The following is a 19,990-nucleotide window of genomic DNA, read 5'->3' on the forward strand; positions in this document are numbered from 1 at the left end:
ACGGAAAAAATAAAATAAAATAATATCTCCGAGGGGAAGAAGCCCTTGGGATCTGTGCGTTCCGTTGGATGCCACTGTTTACAGCTGACTCACCGACTTCTGGGAACCCTAGGGCCGCGCCTGGAAAACCCATCCTAAGACCCACATCCTGGCAATCTTCCACTGGAGCTAGCAGGCCCGCTAGGGGGCACGAAGGACACAAACTCCCTCCCATCAGTCCTGGCCTGGGGTGCATCTCATGAGGCAGTCTCTGGCCAGAAGCCCTGGTGCAGAACCGCCAATCCCCAGGGACAGTCCCAGGCTCCATCCACTTCAGCCCCACCCCATTCTGCGGTGAGAATGGCCACCTCGGACTACAGCCCAAGGGCTGGTGACTTTGAAGCGAGGGCAGAACACAGCCTAACAGCTTGCCCCACAGAGGTTCTGGGTCCTATGCCATGTTGGAGGACACTCAGGCAAACTGCCTTTGTACGACTCAGCCCAAGCTCTGTGGGCGGGAAGGCCACCAGGCAGGCTTTGTGCCCTGCCCAGATCAGCCTGTGAACCTGCCGCTCTGGTTTCTCACTGCTGTGGCAAAGGAGAGCGGCCTTCCCCACAGGCCTGCGCCTTCCGTCCAGGGCTCTCTCCCGGCCTTTCTCCTTTCACTCACCCAGGCCCTGCTGCAGGCTAGACAGCGGGCTCGCTCTAACTCGAGCACACCCTGGGAAGCGGAAGGGTCTTCAATGCGGAGTAGGCACAGGGTAGACCACACTTTCACAAACACGGGCATTTCACTCGGGGACAGGAAGAGGAGGGCTCAGGAGGAGGCAAGGGGCGGGAGGAAGGCGGACCCTCCACCCCCGCCCCGCCCCAGTCTCCGGGCAGGGGCGGTGGCCCATGACAGTGGCGGAGGCAAGGGTGCCTGCTTACCTTGCTCATCCTGTGCCTGCCGATGCCCTTTGCGCCAGTGCCATACGGCAGCCAGAGTGACAACATGACCCACGACTACCAGGGAGGGAAACAGGCTGCCCGACGGCTCCATGGCCGCCACACTGAATGGGCAGAGCCGTCCTCACCAGGGACCAGATGCTGCAAAGTCAGACAGCACCTCCCTGCACGGAGGGTGAGCGGAGGGGTCCCCAGGGCTAGCCCCGGGCTGCCTGCCGCTGCCCTGCCTTCAGAGGCAGCCCTACTGTTCCATCTGCACTTAGCCGGGGGACAGTGTACAGTCCCCGCGGCACCAACTGTGTCCTTACCCAGCCTCCTCCCAGCCTCCAGCCTCCTCCCTCCCGTGGCACTTGGCCGCTCCCCACCCACACTCCCCACAGGGCCCAGCTCAGCTGTCTCTACGCAGAGCCACGACGCTCAAGGTTAACTGGAGCCTTAACCCTTGCCTACCCACAGCCACACCCGCCAGGGGGAGGGGCCTGTAGCTCTTCTCCCTGAGCCCCAGCACCCCAGCCCAGCCTGGGCAGACTCAACACAGGTCCTCCCTCCCAAGTCAAGCCTAAGCAGCACTCCTTGTCCCCATCGTGAGGAGGACCCAAACTCAGCCTAGTTCCAAGGGTGCCCTCTGGGAACAGCCACCAAGCAGAGGGAGAATGGGTGTCAGTGCCCAGTCCCTCACTGCCCTTCCCCAGGTCTACAACTGACCCCACCATGCTGAAAGATGGGGGGGGGCTCCTCACAAGCCCCAGGCTCCCTTGTGAAGGTCTTGGACAGGGTCTGAGGGAGAGGCCAGTGAGGGTAGGCAGCTGCGTGTATACAGAGGAAGACGGGGACCACGACCTCCAGCCTAGCCGGGTTCCCAAAAGTCTCTGAAGGGTTGCCCCACCTACCGGGCACGATCTTCATTGGGGACAGCAACAGGAGCCCACGGGGCGAACAGGGAGCGGGCAAGGGGCGTGGGGAGGGTCACAGGCCCCTCGGAGGCAGCGAGCCTGCAGCGGCAGTGCTGAGGCCGGAGGAGGGCACGGTGGCTTTCCAGCCGTGTCAGCACAGCTGGGGGAGGGGAGGGGAGCAGTGGGCAGGGGGCCCAGGGGTTATAAATATCCAAGGAGGGCAAGCAAGGCCCGTCATTTGTCCCAACTTAGTACATGACATATGGAGCCCGGGCTCACTGGAGTCCCGTCTGGCTGGGCGGCCCCACAACACTCAGCCCCCCCCCAGTGCCCCCCTCCCCAGTTCCCATGGATGATACTATAATAAGGAGGTGCCTGGATCTACCATGGAAAGAGGCTCATGTTCCCTTGGGAGACGGTGCTGCCCGTGCCCTGCCCAACTTCTAGGGTGCTCTTGGGAAATGCCACATGGGCCAAAGAGGCGCCAGTCCCTTTTCTCCCAGAGCTCTGTGCAAGTCACTCAACACAACACCTGTCCGGGGCAAACAGGACTGCTCCTCCAAGGTCACACTCCAAGCCAGAGGCCCGGGCACCCAAACTGGAGCCTAAGCATAGGACATTCTCTCACCTGCCCCATCAGGCCTCTCCTCCTGGTACCCCAGGAGTTACAGACTGGAGAAGCCTCCCCCCAGGCTACCAGCATTCCTGGTCTGTGGAGGCAAGCAGGTCAGAATACATCCGCCATATGCAATACTCACCCGCCCCCGCCCCCAGCGCTTCCTGAGAAACAAGCTGCACCACGTGTGCGTGTATCTGTGCAGAGGGGAGACATGTTCCCATCCCTCACCTCTCAGGAGCCTGAGCTCACTTGGGTCCTGGCTGACAAACGGCTGAGGTATAACACTTCCTGTGTGGCACTCCACTCTACTATAATCGTGAGGACATGCTATAAAGTCCTGGCTGTGAGAATGCTATTCGGATGGGGACACTGAGGCACGGTACTAGTGATGAGCCTGAGACTCCCTACCATACTGTCCACACCACACAGCAGCCACCCAGCCTTGAACCCTGGCTGCCGAGGTGGGGCCTCTCTTCACACTGGGCCTACCACAGCCTCCTGCCCTCCTGCATCACATTTCAGAAGCTTGTTTCTGGAGAAAACTACCCTATGGTGGTCAGCTCTGGGCAGCCACAGATTGGACAGACTGGGCGGGAAGTCCCAAGGCAGGTCAAAGAGACCCCTGCTGGCCAGCAGTGGCAGGGACAGAGATAGGCAGGCAGCGTTCTGCAGGAGCTCAAGCCTCAGCAGAGTGTTTCCACAGCCTCAGTGATGGCCCCCAAAGCAGAGTGGCCTGGTTCTGGGCAGCCTCTCTACCACTCGGCCTGCCCTGGGCTCCCCACCCAAACCCCACACACACACCCTGAGCTGGCGGTGAGAAGTCATGCCATCCCTAAGTCCTAGTACCTGAGGTCATGAGAACTACGAGTCCTCCCCCCCACCCCGCCCAGGGACCTGCCCCCTGCCATAGAGAGCCAACCCCAGCGAGAGATTCTGGTCCCTCTTGTCTTCAGGCCTCTTCCTGAAGCCTCCCCTCCTGCTGTTCCCTACCTTGGCCCAGCTGGATCAGCTCCTCCATGCTGTACCTAACCATAGCTGCGGCCAGGACAAGCTGCCTCCAGAGCCAGCAGAGAGAAAGGGAAGGCAGGAAGGAGGCAAGGGGTGGGAAGCAAGAGAGAGGGCTTGCTCATGCCCCAGCCTCCACACCCAGCGGGAGCTCCTCCTCATGAGTAACTAAAGGGTCTTCATGGTCAGCCACAACCAACAGAGCCCAAGCCTGGGGATGGGATCGGTGGGTAACCTAGGCAACCAATGTAGGGGTGCAGAGGACAGACCTGATTAGTTCCTAAACTCTGGGATCCCGGTCCACTGTTCCTACCGACTTTGCCACACAAAGCTTAATTCACCCCTTGGCCTCTCGTTTCCTCCGTGTCCCCTCCTTCCGCCAGCTGAGCCCTGCCACCCCACCCACCCACATTCCAATGGGTGCAGAGCCCTGAGTGTGTGCGCTCACACACGCCATTCTGGTGGGGCTAGGGGTCAGTCTCAGCACCCTGACCACGCTGGGCAAGCTGAATTTCTCCACCCAACTTTTGTTTTTCTTTCCGTTACATTTATACATTTATTTAGAGAGCGAGCATGTGTGCCACAGTACGAATGTAGAGATCAGAGGACAACCGAGGAGTCAGTCCCCTCCTTCCGCCCTATAGGTTCAGGGTTCGAATTCAGGCCATCACACTGGTCAGCGAGCGTCTTTGTCTGCTGAGCCGTCTTGCTGGTCCTCTACTCCTCCTGGCATTCACATCCCCTCAGACCCCAAACCTGGCCCCTTCTCTTGCCCAAGCCCCCCACAACTAGCCCAGTCCTCTAGCCTGAGTAAAAGACAGCTCCTGGCAGCCCACACTTCCTCCCACCAGCTGTAACCTGGGAAATGCAGACTCCATTTGTCCACAACCTGGTTAGAGCCTTCCAGAGTTCCTCAGATTCCCTCCTGTACCCTGGTACCAACTAGCACCTGCCAAGAGTCACAGCCCACGTGGCTGTGAGGAAGACACAGCAGCACCCCCTCTGCATGCCACACCCCGTGGAGGGAGGGTCACAGGGCATGGATGGCAAGGGGCATTTGTCAGAGGTGCGCATGAAAAGAGGGGAACTGGCCCACGTGTGAGCTGTTAGGTGACATCTCTCCAAGAGCCTGAAGTGCTCAGACAGCTTTTCTCCAGGCACTTCTGCCTCGATCCCTGATTCTGAGCCAGGCAAAACACTGTCTTTTGGAGTTAAAATGACATTCCCATTCACGAAACACTCACAACTTTACAGCACATGGAGATGTCTGAATGTCTGGCTGCCTCCCTCCTCACAGCAGGGCTCTTAGATGACCAACCTCCCCTAACCTGTCAGAGTTAGCTCTCCGATTGCTCCTAAAGTCACCCCCTACCACATTCTCCTCACCTAGTGGGGGGGGGCTTCATCTGAAACTGCAAGACAGTGACACCCTCCACAGGAAATGTGCAGACTAGAGGCGGGGGGGGGAGCACTCCCAATTCACCCTGCCATGTCTCTGGCTCGCTGGCCAGGGTTATGTGGAGAGAAAGCCCATCTAACAGAGGCCATGCTGGTGACCAGCACTGTTGCCAAACAGACTTACTATATAACCCACTGGAGGGACCATGCTATAGAAGTGACAGTCTTTTTGGCTCACGGCTTGCTCATTTTTAACCCTAGTCCATGGTTTTAGGTGGCATCAGAACTGCCCCAGCCAATATGTGGAGCTATAATGCCTCTGCCACCACCAGCCACACCCAGCACCTAAGGCCAAAGCTTAGTCCCGAGGGTGTGGGGAGAGAATCTGCCTGGGGCCCTGACTCACTCAGAAGCTGTGGCTTATTTCCTGTTGGAAACTCTGAATTGCCACAAGCGGTTATGGCTGGGAAGACTGAGTCACCTCCATCAGAGGCAGCAGAGGGAAGCCTGCCCCCCTCTTTGCCCACTACAGCCACACCCAAAACCCCCTCCTAGTCCTGCTGCCTGCTGCTGGCCCGGTCCACGGGAGGACAGGGAAGCAAGGGAAGCAAAGCAGGGGAGGCTCCCGGCCCACTCACCACACCCAAGAGGAAAGGACTGAGGCATAGCCATGGCTACAGGGAAGCTGGAAAGGCCACCAACTTGCCTAAGGCCATGGAGAGAGCCCAGAGGCCATTGTCCACCTCCAACTTCCCTGGCCCTTCCAGGTACAATCATCGCTCCAACAAGCCCTAGAAGTCCAACCTGGAAAGGCCAGAACTCAGGGTTCTGCTCAGGCAGCTGTGCGCAATGTAGGGTGTACCCCTCACTCCAGACTCACTTCCCCACTCCTGCAGAACAAGTCCCTCCCCGCATGCTAAACCACAGAGACCACAGACCAGGCTGTTCTGGTGCCTGCCTGGATAACATGGGTAATGCTGGGGGTGCTGGGATGCCTCAGCAAACACAAAGGACAATGGCCAGCACAAGCCTCACGCACAGAGAACATGAGCCTACAGAGGGAGTGGCTTCTGGGCTAATGGGGTCTTGTCCCATCCTCTAAGATCTGGTTCCCAACCGGGGGAAAAAAGAAAAAGAAAACTTACCTAGACCACAGGCTGAGCTAACAGCCCCACCCCCATGCCCTGGCCTCTGCCCTCCCAGGCAATGCTGCTATCGGGGCCTCCCATGTCATCTAGAGACACTCCACCTCCAGGCCAAGCCAATGCCAAGCAGGCCAAGCACCCAGCCTTGGGGAACGCTGTACTATTCATATGATACAGAGTCTGAGCCCACTTGGCCATAGAAGACAGATTCAAGCCCCCGTGGACAAGTGGTTTGCTGGGCCAGCACCAGGCCAGCAGCTCTTCTGCACACACCCACTTCTGAAAAGAGGGGCCTCCCGAGGCCGTCGGGGTAGAGAGAAGGCGGGTGGGGGCAAGGGCAGTGCTGGGGAGGGGTACAAGCAGGACTCTGCCAACAGCTGGTCCTGCCAGTCTTAGGGCCTGCAGGCCCCGCCCCCACCAGGATTTGCCTGGAGCAGTACAAGCCACGTGGGTCCATTGGCTAGAACACCCAGCAGCCTCAGGCAGAAAGGGCGCCACCTGCCGATCGGAGCAGAGCCCATTCACACACCTTGTGCTGCCCACCAGAACCCACCACACTCAGGCCCAGGCACCAAAAACACCCACTGTCCCTTCCCACCCCTCTGGGCCTGGAGCCAAAATGCAGCTGACCTGTGGCTGGGGCAGGCTCCGGGCCTGGCCTGGCCAGGGTCCCCATGGTGGTGGCTGACACCAAAGGAGTTTCAGACGCCCCCTCCTCAGGCTCCTTCCTGCGATAGACCTGTCGCTCCTCTCGGACAAGGTCCTCAGGTGGCAGAGGACCCCGCTTTGGTGGGCAGCTCAGGGGACCCTGCATGGCCTGCACATGGGGGGAGCGCCGTCGTGCAGGCATCACCATGGCGACGGGGCGGCGCACACGCTGTAAGGAGGCGGGCACGATCTCTGGTGGCAGGTGCAGGTACTGGCGTAGGTGGTCAATGCCCTCGTTGGTCAGGTACCAGTAGAAGTGGCGCCAGGCAAAGGTCTCCCGCACCAGGCCCCGAGCTCGCAGAGAGGCCATGGCACGCATGACCTGCAGGTTGGTGACGCCGGGCACGTGGGGGTGCAGGCTGCGGGGTCTCCGGTCCTTCTTGGCCACCATCACGCCCTCACGAAAGAGCACCTCATAGATGGCCCGCAGCTGGTCCAGGGGCATGAGCATGCCTGCCACCATGGCTGCTGGAAGCTGCCGGTCAGCACAGCCTGAGGGCAGCAGCAGGCACGGCCGGGAGGCTGATGAGGCTCCTCTGGCACAGGATGTGGCAGGGGTCCCTGGCAAGGAAGCAAGCAGGCTCCGGCTCTAAGCACAGGGGCACAGGCTCTGTGAGTTCAGTGTGGCTCTAGTGCCTGGCTCTGGGAATGCCTGCCTGCCGGCAAGGCTGCCCGTCTGAGCCTCCCGCCTGCCCGCCTCCAGGACGCCTAGGCCGGCCCCCCTCTGACTCAGCAGCAGGGCTGGCCCCTCCCACCCACTACTGGCAGGGCCCCTTAAAGAGTGGGGGGCACTAATAAACTGCTCCTCCCCTCCCAGGCCACATATATCTACAATGTCAGGAATTATTACATCAGTTTCTAAAACGCTTCTTTGAGGTTCCAAAGACTGTGAAGGGCAGGGTGGGGTCTAGCATGGCTCAAGACTCATCCCCAAAAGATGACAGAATGGGCAGGAAAAGGGTGTCAGGGAGAGCAGGAGAGTACTCATGGTAAGGATACCCCCCAGATTGTGATCTCTGGGGTCACTGGTTCACAGCTATCTGAAAGGGGGGTCACCTGAACTGAAAAACTGAAAGGCCAAAGGAAGGTTAGAGCTGGAGAGGAATCGGGGTCTGGGGGGTGGGGGGGTGGCAGAGACCTGAAGAAAAGCAGGGACAGCAGCCAGAACACACAGACCGTTGGCTGCAGGTACCACTGCTGCTGTCATCAGAAAAGAAAAGGGACACTGCCCCTATCTCCAAATGACCACAGAATTTAACACTCCCATGCCAGACCGGATTAGGGGCCCATCCCGAAAGAAAGGCACTTTCCAGCCCAAGACCTCTGAAGAGAACTCAGGGTGGAGTGCTCCGGGTGAGGCCTCCATCCACCCACATCTCCAACACAGCTGTTGGAGGCCAGGGACTCCCAGCTGCCACAGGAAATCAAAGTCACCAAGTCCCTGACACCCGGGCTTGGTGGCCCTGCCATCTAAAAATTCCCTACCCCCAGGCAGTCGGAGTGTCCACTTGTGGCCAGAGGGGCAGGTGCTGGAGAGAGGACACAAGGACACCATCAGGAACCGAAGTGAAAGGCCCTGAGGACTTCCTAGCACAATCGTCAAAACTGCGAGGCCCTCACGACTGAGGGTCCAGCATGGATATAGTCTGTGTCGGGTGCCAGCCAGTACCCCAACTCTCCATGTTGTACCCCACCAATCCCCCAAGTCATTAAAGCTCTCCCTAGGCGGACACACCCATTCCCACCAGGCCCTGCAAACTCAGGAACTGATTATAAATAGGGCGGGGGTGGGGGATCCTGCGGTGGGAGGTGCTGGCCAGCGGCAGGCAGGCAGCCAACAAAGCAATGCGTGGGGCGGGTTTATGGGCTGTCACCATGGCGCCCCAGCAGACTCCAAACATACAGACACAAGCCGGTGGCTGGTGGAAACTCTGAAGGCTCAGCCAACAGTTCCCTGAGCCCTCCCTGAAGCCAACCAACTCAGCCAGCTCACTGCGGCAGGCTCTCCCTGCGCCACGCCCTCGGAGCCCAGCCCTAAAGTAGCTCTTTGAGACCAGGAGCGGGTAGCTGCCACACACTGCCCTCCCTACAGCACCTAAGGAGTCTCCGTACCGGTGTTTGAGTTTTGGGACCAGTGCCAACCCAGCCCTACGTCCAAACAAGTTCCTACTCACTTGGCCTGTCCCCTAGACACCTCCCCCACTACTCAATACTTTGCCCATCCCCACTCAACATCTGCACCTCTCCCCCCCCCTTCCTGACATGGTTCCCTAACTTAATTCCACCAGATCTCCAATCCTATACCCACCAAGCTAACACAAATCACACCACCTTCCCCAAATGATCTCCAGCCACATCTAAAGTCCTCTGAGTCCTTAGACCTGAAGTGTCTTCTGTCCAAACCCACGTGGATGCCCTTACAGTCACTAATTCAACCCAGCCACCATCTCCATCCCACCCCTAGGCAGGAGAGGGCAGTAGTTCCCAGCTCCCAAGCAAGGGGCTAGGGAATGAATCTCTCCTCCCTCCCGCCAGCCAGAGCACCTGCAGGCTTGAGACCGAAGGGAGGAGCCTAGAACAACATGTCCTCCCACATCTGCCCCCACGTGCACAGGCATACACACAACCCTGGTCTGGGTCTGTCTGTCTTCAGGGTCCCTGGACTTAGGAGAACTCTCTGTGCCCTACCCTATCTTGCAGAAACACTGAGAAGTTGCTGATTCAGCACTGAAAGAGACCAGCCGCGCTCCCTGGCCGGCCCCTTTAGGTTTCCAGAGCAACCAGACAGCGCCCTTGGGCAGTCCCTAGTCCCCCAAACCTGGACAAAGAGCCACAGTGTGGCCTTCCCCAGGGCTAGCCCGTCTGGCGCCTAGCGCCTTGGGCATGAAGGTCCCCGCAGGCCTGCACTACCCGCTCAAACCCCGATCTGTGAGGCAGCTGCCAAATCGGGGAGCACAGGCTCAAGGGCCAAGCTTGCACCCTCCCACCGGTGCTGCCACTGCAGCCCGCACTACCCAACGCAGCACTCACTGCAGGGCTGCTGCAGGAGGGAACCCGGGAGGGCATGAACCAGGACCCTCAGCTCCAGCTCTGCACCTTCCAGTGTTACCATGGGGACAGCTGACCCTGACAGCTCTGGTGGGATGTTGCACCCAGACAGAGGTCACTGAGTGTCCGAGTCAGGCTCCTCCTGACAGTACCTTTGAGGGAGCTGATCTCATGCTGAATGGCTCTCGAGGGGTCCATGTCTTCATTCGGTGGCTGAGGACGGTGTGCAGCAGCCACTGTGTCCAGGACTGCACCGCACCGCACTGCCCAAGGCCAGCACTGCAGCCTGAGGGAGGAGCTGGGAGGTGTGGGGCGGGGCTTGCTAGCCAGAGGCGGGGCTTCTGCTGATCAATGCTCAGGACAAAGCGCATGCTCCAGGCCATGCACCACACTGCCCCTCCCCTTCTACACAGCCAGCAGGAGCTTCCTAACAAATAAGTCCAGCCCAACTACCCAGACCACAGCCTGTATGCATGCACAGCCAGCTGCACAGTCCAGGGCCTCTGCTACCTGAGTCCTGTCAATGACCTGCAGGTTGCATCTGCACCTCGCATTGAAACCTCAGCCACCGGGGCTGGAGAGATGGCTAAGAGGTTAAGAGCACTGACTGCTCTTCCAGAGGTCCTGAGTTCAATTCCCAGCAACCACATGGTGGCTCACAACCATCTATAATGAGATATGGTGCCCTGTCTGACCTGCAGGCATATATGCTGTATACATAATAAATAAATCTTTAAAAAGAAACCTCAGCTGCCACCTAACTGCTTCATGAGCTTCATGAGGGGTCACATGAGGGGACTTCCAGCTGTGCCCCATAGATGGAACTGGGGGACAACCAGCAGTGTGACCCTTCCCGAGGTCCTGTCCCATCCAGCTTCCTCAAGTGTGATACTTGATCACCACCATGATGCAGGCGTGTCCCAGCCTTTGCCTCTCCAGCCAGACTGTTTCTGTCATACCCGGTCTGTCCAGTTCTAAGGCATCCCACTTCCCACTAAGGCTGTGGCTCAGGACACACCTTTGGGGTCACTATCCCTCATAGCCAGCCCCACAATTTTTGACTCTGTCCTTCAGAATGTCCACTTGTCACCACTTCCATGGCCCCCCAGCACGTCATGCAATCCCTGGCAGGGTCCAGTCCTCTCTGCTCCTGCACCGCTACCATCACCAAGAAGCAGCCAGCAGCTTCTCTGGACCAGCCGCCACAGGGGCCAGCAGATCACTGTTGTTGGTAACTGCCTGCATCCTAGACAGGATGTCCATGCCTGCAGAGGATCAGTTTTCCTCCTTCTATGTCCCAGAGGAAGTCACAATGTGGACCCCAGGTCCTCTGTGCTGGGTAAACAGTGAGGGACAGAGGTGACCGCCACACGATGTTTTCAGCCTTCCTCAGTCTCCTGTCATACTCAAGTCTACACTCTTCCTCAGTCCTCTCCCCCTCCTGCTGCCTTCTCAGGTCCAGGGTACCCATCTTTCTGCAGACAGGCCTACCACTATGGGTCAGGTCAGAGCCAGGAGGCCACGGAAACGGCATGGGAGCAATGTTGGTAACACCCACAGACCTAGACCAAGAACCCAGGTATCAGTCCCTTTGGGCTCTTAAACCCCTCTGCCCCCCCTTCCTGCCATCTTTGGGATTCAACCAGTCTACTAGTTTCCAAACTTGGGGGAATAGTAAAGAATTAAAACATGACTTTCAACATGCATGGTGGCGCACGCCTTTAATCCCAGCACTTGGGAGGCAGAGACAGGCTGTGACTTTGAGGCCAGCCTGATCTACGATGGGAGTTCCAGGACAGCCAGGACTACACAGAGAAGCCCTGTCTTTTTTTTTTTTTTTTTTTTTTTTTTTTTGGTTTTTCGAGACAGGGTTTCTCTGTAGCTTTGGAGGCTGTCCTGGAACTCGTTCTGTAGACCAGGCTGGCCTCGAACTCACAGAGATCCACCTGCCTCTGCCTCCCGAGTGCTGGGATTAAAGGCGTGCGCCACCAACGCCCGGCTGAGAAGCCCTGTCTTAAGAGAAAAAAACCCCACAATTTTCTAAATACTCCAGCTTAAATTTCTACTTTTTACTAAGTTATACCTGGACAAGCTGAGATTCAGCCTACAAGTAAACACGTCTTATGTGAGTCCGTGTCTGTGTCTGTGGGTGCCCGTGTGTGGAGTGTATGCAGACTAGAAGTGAACTCAGCTGTTGTTCTTCAGAAGCTGTCCACCTTGTTTTGAACCGGGGCCTTCTGCAAGAACAATGCTCCTAACTGCTAAGCCACCCTCCAGCCGCAAGAGCTGGCAGCCCTCACAGCTGGGAACGGAAAAGGGCCTGGGGGCACCAGAGGTGTCCTTACACAATCCATGCCCCTGTCTCTCCACCTTTGTTGGGGAGAAGCAGTCTGCTCCCTCGCCACGGCTTCCCCAGCCCCTCCGGCCTCACTGCCCACATTTTGTGGCTCTAGGTCCCTGGCAATCAACTGTGGATTACAGACGAGCTTCACTGACAAAGCAACAGGGTCTGTGAAGCAACAGACACTCAGTGCTGTGCTTACCCGCATGGGGCACGGCAGGAAACCCACAGCCTCCCGCTTGTTCTGGTTATCTTCAGAGGACAGGCAGTCTGACCATACACCGCTGCCATGGTGACTAAGGGTCCCATCATGTCACCTGGCCTGTGGACACACATCCCAGACTAAGCCAAGTCCTCTTGAAGCGTTCTGACAATAACCAAGAAAGGAACGAACACCCTGAGGACTCCAGGAGCCGGATCAAACCGGGTCCTTGCCTCTGTACACAGAGCAGCCCTTCCTCACAGGTGCCCTGTAACCCCAGCAAGCTTTGCCACGGGTCCAAACCAAGGGGGAAGCCGTGATCCAACCCTGCCTCCACCCATCCTACGCATCAGATGCTTCTCCCCTTGAGGCCCTGGGCCTCCCCTTTGTTCCTGAAACAAGCTGGTTTCAACCTCAGGCTGGTGCTCCCCTCAAGGTGCCCACCTTCAATCCTGTCTGTCCTCAATGGCAGCCTTCCTGTTGGGGCTCACTGGTTGTGGAGTATGTTAGTGGGGAGCCGCAGTTGGTACTGTGCAGGGTAACTATGGCAGCCACAGATCACGTCCGTAGAGAGCTCCCATCCCAGGAGAGCAGACTCAGTAAAACCCCATCTCAGGCCTCTGCACAAAGGCCTCCCCATCTGTTTCTTGGCACCTGACCCTCCCTTGTTCACCCCCTTAGGCTGTCACCACAGCAAACATGGACCTAATGAAGATGTGAAGTTTCAGAGTCCAAGCAAGACGTATTTCTGAGGAACTCCGGCACTACTGCTTACTTTACTACTGATTTGAGGAGAATTACCCGGGTGATGGCTTGGCTCAGTGGTTAAGAGCACTGACTGCTCTTGCAGAGAACCTGGATTTTGTTCCCAGCACCCACAGGGCAGCTCGCAGCCATCTGTAACTCCAGTTCCAAGAGATCCATTGCCTTTTCTGGCTTCCACAGGCATTGTATGTACATCACGCACATACATACACATAAAATAAATTTAAAAAAAATAAAAGAATGGGGGCTGGAGAGATGGCTCAGAGGTTAAGAGCACTGACTGCTCTTCCAGAGGTCCTGAGTTCCATTTCCAGCAACCACATGGTCGCTCCCAACCATCTGTAATGAGATCTGGTGCCCTCTTCTGATGTGTAGACATACATGGGGGCAGGGTTTTGTGCTCGTAATAAATAAATAAATCTTTAAAAAATAAATAAAAGAATGGGGCTAGAAAGATAAGCTCATCAATTAAGAGCATTGGTTGCTCTTCCAGACGACCCAAGTTCAATTCCCAGTACCAGCTTCTAATGACCTGTAAACCCCATTTCCAGAAGACCTGATGCCATTTTCTGGCCTCTTCGGGCACCAGGCACACAAGTGGTATACAGACATATATGCAGGCAGACCATCATATCCACAAAATAGAACAATTTTGGTTTGGTTTTTTGAGAAAGGGTTTCTCTATGTAGCCCTGGCTATCCTGGAACTTGCTCTGTAGACCAGGCTGGCCTTGAGCTCAGAGATCTGTCTACCTCTGCCCCTCTCTAGTGCTGGAATTAAAGGCGTGCACCACCACTGCTTGGCCTAAAAAAAAGTGGTAATTTTTTTAGTCAAATGAGTTATTTAGAGGAGTGGGTGGTAACTCAGCATGTGAGGCCCTGGCTTCTGGCTCCAGCTCATCAAACCCACAACAAAAGCAAGCCAAGACACAAACAGGCTGACTGTGCTTTAGAGATCATCTGTGGGTTTTTTAGTTTTTTAAATATTTATTTTATTTTGCCAGGCAGCAGTGGCACACGCCTTTAATTCCAGCATTCAGGAGGCAGAGGCAGGGGACTCTCTGAGTTCAACCACCAGGGGTACACAGAGAAACCCTGTCTTGAAAAAACAAACTAACTAACTAAAAACTATCATTTTTAAAGGGTCAGTGAGTAAACTGTCAGCTGTGCAAGAATGAGGACCTTGGTTCAGATTCCTAGCCCCCAGGCAGGCCAGACACTATGGACACACTGGGTGGGTGGAAAAAGGAAGATTCCCAGGGCTCACTGGCCAGCCAGACGAGTCTAAACAGAAAGCTCCTGATAGGTAAGAGACTGTCTCAAAAATAATCAGATTACAACCAACAGAGGAAGACACTGTGAACTGAATTCTAGCCTACACACACACACACACACACACACACACACACACACACACACGCACGCACGCACACACACACACGCACGCACACTACACTCAGCACCACCAGAACCACACATTGTCCAGTAATCTAGGTATGGTAACTGAAATCTGTAATTCCAGCACCCAAGGCTGAGGCAAGAAGATTTTGAGTTTGAGTCCAGCCTGGCTACATCTTGAGACTTAAAAAAAGGGTAGTTGTGTGGGGCCAATAAACTAGGAAAAATGTGTCGTTAATATGAGGATGGTGTCTCTTTGGAATCACAGAGACAGTCCCCGATGCTCCCCACTCCAGTGACTATGGGGGGGTAGAGGGGGAGGGGTGTTAGAGAACAAATGGAGAGATGAGTGTGACTATTACCCTAGCGTCTGAGTGTGACTGTTACCCTAGCGTCTGAGTGTGACTGTTACCCTAGCGTCTGAGTGTGACTGTTACCCTAGCATCTGAACCATCCACCACTCCTCTTAGAACCCAAACAAACTCAGACTATCACTGGCCAAAACAAGTAGAGTTCACTGGCTTCAAATACATTTCCAAAAGACCCAAGAGTCTTTGCAATGACTCATGGCTATATAATCCCAGCAATCAGGCGGGTCAGAATTTAAGGTCATGCACAGCTACATAAAGAAGTTTGAGGCTGCCTGGGTTATATGAGATTCTGTCTCAAAAAAGAAAAAAAAGCAAGATATGTAAGTATATCTCACTGTGTATCTTTGGTTGGCCATGAACTCACAGAGATCCACCTGCCTCTGCCTCTGCCTCTGCCTCTAGAGGGCTGGTATTAAAGGCGTGTGCCCCACACCCAGCTAAATCTGAGTCAATAGGCCCCATTCAGAAATGCAGCTGTCCAACTTCCCAGATAACTGTGCTCATTAAGTTGACCTAGGCACAATCACTAACTGGTTCTGTCAACCACTTGCTGGCACAGGGAGGAGATTCCGTTAACATTGACCTCACCTGCTCATTCATGTAATGGTAAAGATGGATTATTTCTTTCAAACTGCTGACATAGATGCTAGAGAGACAGATGTCCATTCTCTTTGGTACTCCCAGGAAAAATCTATCACAACACCAGCAAACATCTTAAAAATTATTTTAATAATGTGGATTTTTTGTTTGTTTTTTGGTTTTTGTCTTTTGTTTTTTGTTTTTTGGTGTTTTGAGACAGGGTTTCTCTGTATTGTTTTGGAGGCCGTCCTGGAACGAGGTAGGCCAGGCTGGTCTCGAACTCACAGAGATCCGCCTGCCTCTGCCTCCCCAGTGCTGGGATTAAAGGCGTGCGCCACCACTGCCACCGCCGCCACCACCACCACCACCCGGCTAAATTTTTTTTTTCTAACATGGAACACTTCCTGAACTTGAGTGTCCTGTTTGCACAAAGGTCATACTAATCTTCCCTGTATCATTCCAGTTTCAGTGTAAGCTGCCTGAGCAAGCTGAGGGCGGGGACGCAGCTCGGTGGCAGAGTATCTGCTCAGCACACACAGACCCCAGCAGATCCCACCCTCAGCACACACAGACCTCAGCAGATCCCATCCTCAGCACAGAGACCCCAGCAGATCCCATCCTCAGCACGCACAGACCCCAGCAGATCCCATTCTCAGCACAGAGACCCCAGCAGATCCCATCCTCAGCACTGGGGACTGGTGGGGGAGGGGGCGTTTAAAAAAAAACAGAACCATGACTGGAGAGATGGCTCAGTGGTTAAGACTGCTCTTCCAGAGGACCCGGGTTCAATCCCCAGCACCCCCCGTGGCAGCTCACAGCTGTCTGTAACTACTGTTCCAGGGGGTCCAAGGCCCTCATACAGACATTCTACAGGCAAAACACCAATGTATATAAAATAAAAGCAAATAAATTTAAAAAATAAATAAAACAAAAACATGTTGATCAGTCGGAAGTTCAAGGTCATTCCCGGCTACATGGAAAGTTTGAGGCTAGCCTGGGCTAGAGTTGCTGTCTCACGGGTAAAGAAAGGAAGGGGGAAGGGATCACATAAATATGAGAAGTAGGGAATTAGCAGTCTTCCTCCCATCAGCCCCTTCATGACCTCAAACATCGAAAATACAATTGCTTCCTGCTCACTCCTCCAGTTTCCTTATGGAAAATAATCAAGTAAATCCTAATATGATCTTGATTTTTCCTGCCTTCTAATGTAAGAGGGCGACATCTGATGCACAGGCTTCGACCCCAGACCTTGGTGGTCTCTCACATCCACAGGGAGAGCACGTCTCTCTCGCTCCCTAAGCGGGCACACAGGAGCCTGGCCTTTCTTCCCTGCTCGTAAACATATTATTTCTGACAGACACTTCTGCTCCTCCGTTTGCCAGCTCCTCATCAACACGTCTCAGAAGTCCAGATTTTTGGATTTTTTTTACCAACATGATAATTGCAATTTGGTGTAAATAAAGCCTAATTTTGGAAATCGGAAATTCAAATTATTTATGTATTTGTTCGTTGTATGTGTGTGGTAGCACAGTGGAGACAGAGGTGAGCTCTCCCACCACGTGGGTCCTGGGGAGAAGAGCCTTCACCATCTGAGCCATGCCACCCACAGCAGTTTATAATTTAAAACCTAACCACAGCCTCAGTGTCCTAGGAGAAGGAAATGGTCTAATCGGATGTGTACTGCTATGGTCTGAACGTGGTTTGTCCCCTCCAAAACTCATGCTGAGGCTTAGCTCTTCAAGGTAAAGGGATTGAAGCGGCAAACCCTAAGAGAAATAATTAGCTGTTTAAGAAGGATTAATGTTGTCTCACAGGGCACTGTCTCTCAAGGGACAATATTAGCGCTTGCCAGAGCAGACTGTTCTCAAAGAGTCTGGCCCTTCCCAGGATCTTTCTTCCACAGCCATTAGCCCACTCTCCTACACGATGCCATTTACTCTACTGGGACCCAAAGGCCCTCACTCCTCACAAGAGGCCAACCAGATGGAGCCGTTGACTGTAGACATTCAGACTCCAACACCTCCAGCTAAATAAGCCTCTTTTCTTTACTGAAATGCCCAGTCTCGCCTGCACTCGGGAGGCAGAGGCGGGCAGATCTGCTAAGGTCCACTGGGTACCTTCTTTAAATAAAGCCCTAGTTGGCTGGGTTCCAGAGATGGCTCAGTGGCTAAACACATTCACTGATCTTCCAGAGAAGCCATGTTCTATTCCCAGAGTTCACATGGTAGCTCTCAACCATCTGTAACCCCAGTGCAAGAAGAGCTCCATCTTTTTCTGGTCTCCAAGGGCACCAGGCATGCAAGTGTCGTACATACACACATACATTTAGGCAAGGAACTTATACACACAAAACAAAAATGTAAAAACAAACAAGCAAAAAACCTGGTTGCTTAAAAAACTTGTTACAAAGGTCTAAAATACTTCTTTAACACTACATCATAAAGTCACCAGTAAGTTCTGTAATAAGCATGGAGCAGGCATAAAACATGCCTGACATTTTACATCCATCAAATACTAGAAGACAATTTGAAACAGGATGTCCCTGAAATGTATAAATGTGAATTTACTTGGACACAGCTCTAATTAAAATCCCAAACTGAAGTCATTCTGGATTATTTAGGTGGCCTTACGTCTAAGGACAAGTGTCCTCAGGAGAGGAAAACACAGAGGCAGGGACTGGAGGGGTGTAATACAAGCCACACAGGGAGCAGGGCAGCTGGAGGGAGGGCGGGATTTTCCCAAGTGCCTCCAGAGGAAGCGCCCACCAACGCTTGGATGCTGGACTTCTGGCCTGCCATGGCCTAAAATGATCAAGGAAAGTAATGCTGATATTATTACAAAGTATGGAGTGCTGTGTCACAAATATCTGAAAATGTGGAAATGAAAGCAGGGCATGGTGGTGCAAATCTTTAATCCCAGCACTTGGGAAGCAGAGGAAGGCGGATGTCTGAATTTGAGGCCAGCCTGGTCTACATAGCTAGTTCCAGGTCAGCAAGGACTACATAGTGAGACCCTGTCTCAACAAGACAGCAAAAATGTGGAAATGGTTTTAAATCAGGTGACAGACCAAGTTGGAGAATTTTGAGGCATATGAGAGAAGAAATCTAGGACTGACTTGGCTGTTGCTGTTAGAAACGCGCAAGGTAAAAAGGGCGCAGTGTCACATGGTATGGTCCCATCCCAGCTACTTTGAGGGTAAAGGCAGGACGATTGCTTGAGCCAATGAGTTTCAAGCTATCCTGGGTAATGTAGTGAGACCTACATTTAAGAGAAAGAGGAGAAGGGGAGACAAGAAGAAGCTTAAACATGTTGCTGGTGAAAGCATGTGAGCTGGAAGAGTGTTTGATCCCCAGCATCTCATAAACCAGGCACAGAGGCAGTGGTGACCCATGACTGCAGTCCAGCACTGGCAGCTGGAAGCAGGAGGGCCAAAAGCAGAGTCTTCTCTGACTACATGGTGAGCTGAAATTAAGTATGGGATACAGCAGAGCCTCCTCAAAAAAAAAAAGAAAAGAAAGGGAGGGATGGAGGGACGGAGGGACGGAGGGGAAAGTGTGGGGGTTTGAATGAGAACAGCTCCTATAGGCTCACATGATTCAATGCTTGGTCCCCCAGTTAGTGGAACTGTTTGGGAAGGATTAGGGGTGTGGCCTCATTGGAGGAGGTGTCGTTGAGGGTGGCTTTGAGATTTCTCAAGGCCGGAACAGGCCCAATCTCTTTTTCTCTTCCTGCAGATCAGGGTGTAAGCTCGTAGCTAGTGATCCACTGGCATGTCTGTCTGCTACCAAGCAGCCCTAAGTTCCTATTCGCACCACAATAGAACAGTAACTAAGACAGAAAAGGGAGGAAGAGAGGGAGGGAGGGGTCTTTAATCCCAGCACTCTAAAGGCAGAGGCAGATAGATCATGAGTTCAAGGCCATGCTGATCCAAATAGTGAGTTCCAGGCCTGCCAGGGACACATAGTAAGATCCTGTCAAGAAGAAGGAGAAAGAGGCCGGTAGATCTTTGTGTTTGAGGCCAGCCTGTTCTATAGAGCTAGTTCCAGGACAGCCAGGGCTATACAGAAAATCTGTCTCAAAAGAAAGGGGGGAGGGAGAAGGAGGAGGAAGAAGAAGAAATAAATAATAATGATAATGATAATAATAATAATAAAATGAGAAAAACATTCTCAGATACAGAAGTGAGGTTATCCTTGTCAGCCAAAGTTGACCAGGTTGTGTTCTACTGTTGGGTGAAGAAGTTCTAAGTAACAGACATGGATTTTTAGCTGAAACAATTTCCAAGCAGCTATAGCCCAGCTTCTTCTTGTGGCTCATCTTAAAAGTCAGGAAGAAAAAGAGATTGAGGAAGGAACTGTCAAGCAAAAAGGAGCCAGCACTGGTGATTCGGGAAATCCACAGGCTTCTCAGTTTGCAAAAGGAAGCAGACACTGCATGGTCACTGTCTGGACAGGGTGCTCTGGAAAGAGCAGCCACATGTGTGACTAGATAGCCTTCGGCCTGTGTGTGACTCATGGGTCCATTCAACTGCCTCTGCAGAGTCAGGAGCAGAGAGATTATCCAGAAAAGCCCCGTGGCAGGCGCTCGTGGTT

At 54.0% G+C, this 19,990-nt stretch overlaps 1 protein-coding gene and 1 non-coding gene across 21 annotated transcripts in view; both read right to left on the bottom strand.

Annotated features, from left to right (window-relative positions):
- Plec (plectin) overlaps positions 1–19,990 on the bottom strand; it is a 61,082-nt gene that overhangs the window by 27,964 nt on the left and 13,128 nt on the right. For 4 of the 20 annotated variants that reach the window (XM_013125166.3, XM_005085977.4, XM_021222947.2 and 1 more), the window contains exon 1: positions 6,618–7,355. The exons of 8 other annotated variants lie outside the window; for them this stretch is intronic. In XM_013125166.3, the coding sequence (XP_012980620.2) occupies positions 6,618–7,158 (541 nt within the window). In that variant the 5' untranslated portion in view covers positions 7,159–7,355. Of the gene's footprint in view, positions 1–909; positions 1,225–1,817; positions 1,849–6,617; positions 7,356–9,895; positions 10,005–19,990 lie in introns of those variants that run through there. 8 more of the 20 variants (XM_005085981.4, XM_021222952.2, XM_005085980.4 and 5 more) reach the window with 5 other exon arrangements.
- LOC121136277 lies at positions 15,785–15,887 on the bottom strand. Its single transcript, XR_005873427.1, has one exon. It is a non-coding gene; the product is annotated as a U6 spliceosomal RNA (small nuclear RNA).

The sequence above is a fragment of the Mesocricetus auratus genome, unplaced genomic scaffold (assembly GCF_017639785.1).
Source record: "Mesocricetus auratus isolate SY011 unplaced genomic scaffold, BCM_Maur_2.0 Super-Scaffold_100055, whole genome shotgun sequence".
In the NCBI taxonomy this organism is placed as follows: domain Eukaryota; kingdom Metazoa; phylum Chordata; class Mammalia; order Rodentia; family Cricetidae; genus Mesocricetus; species Mesocricetus auratus.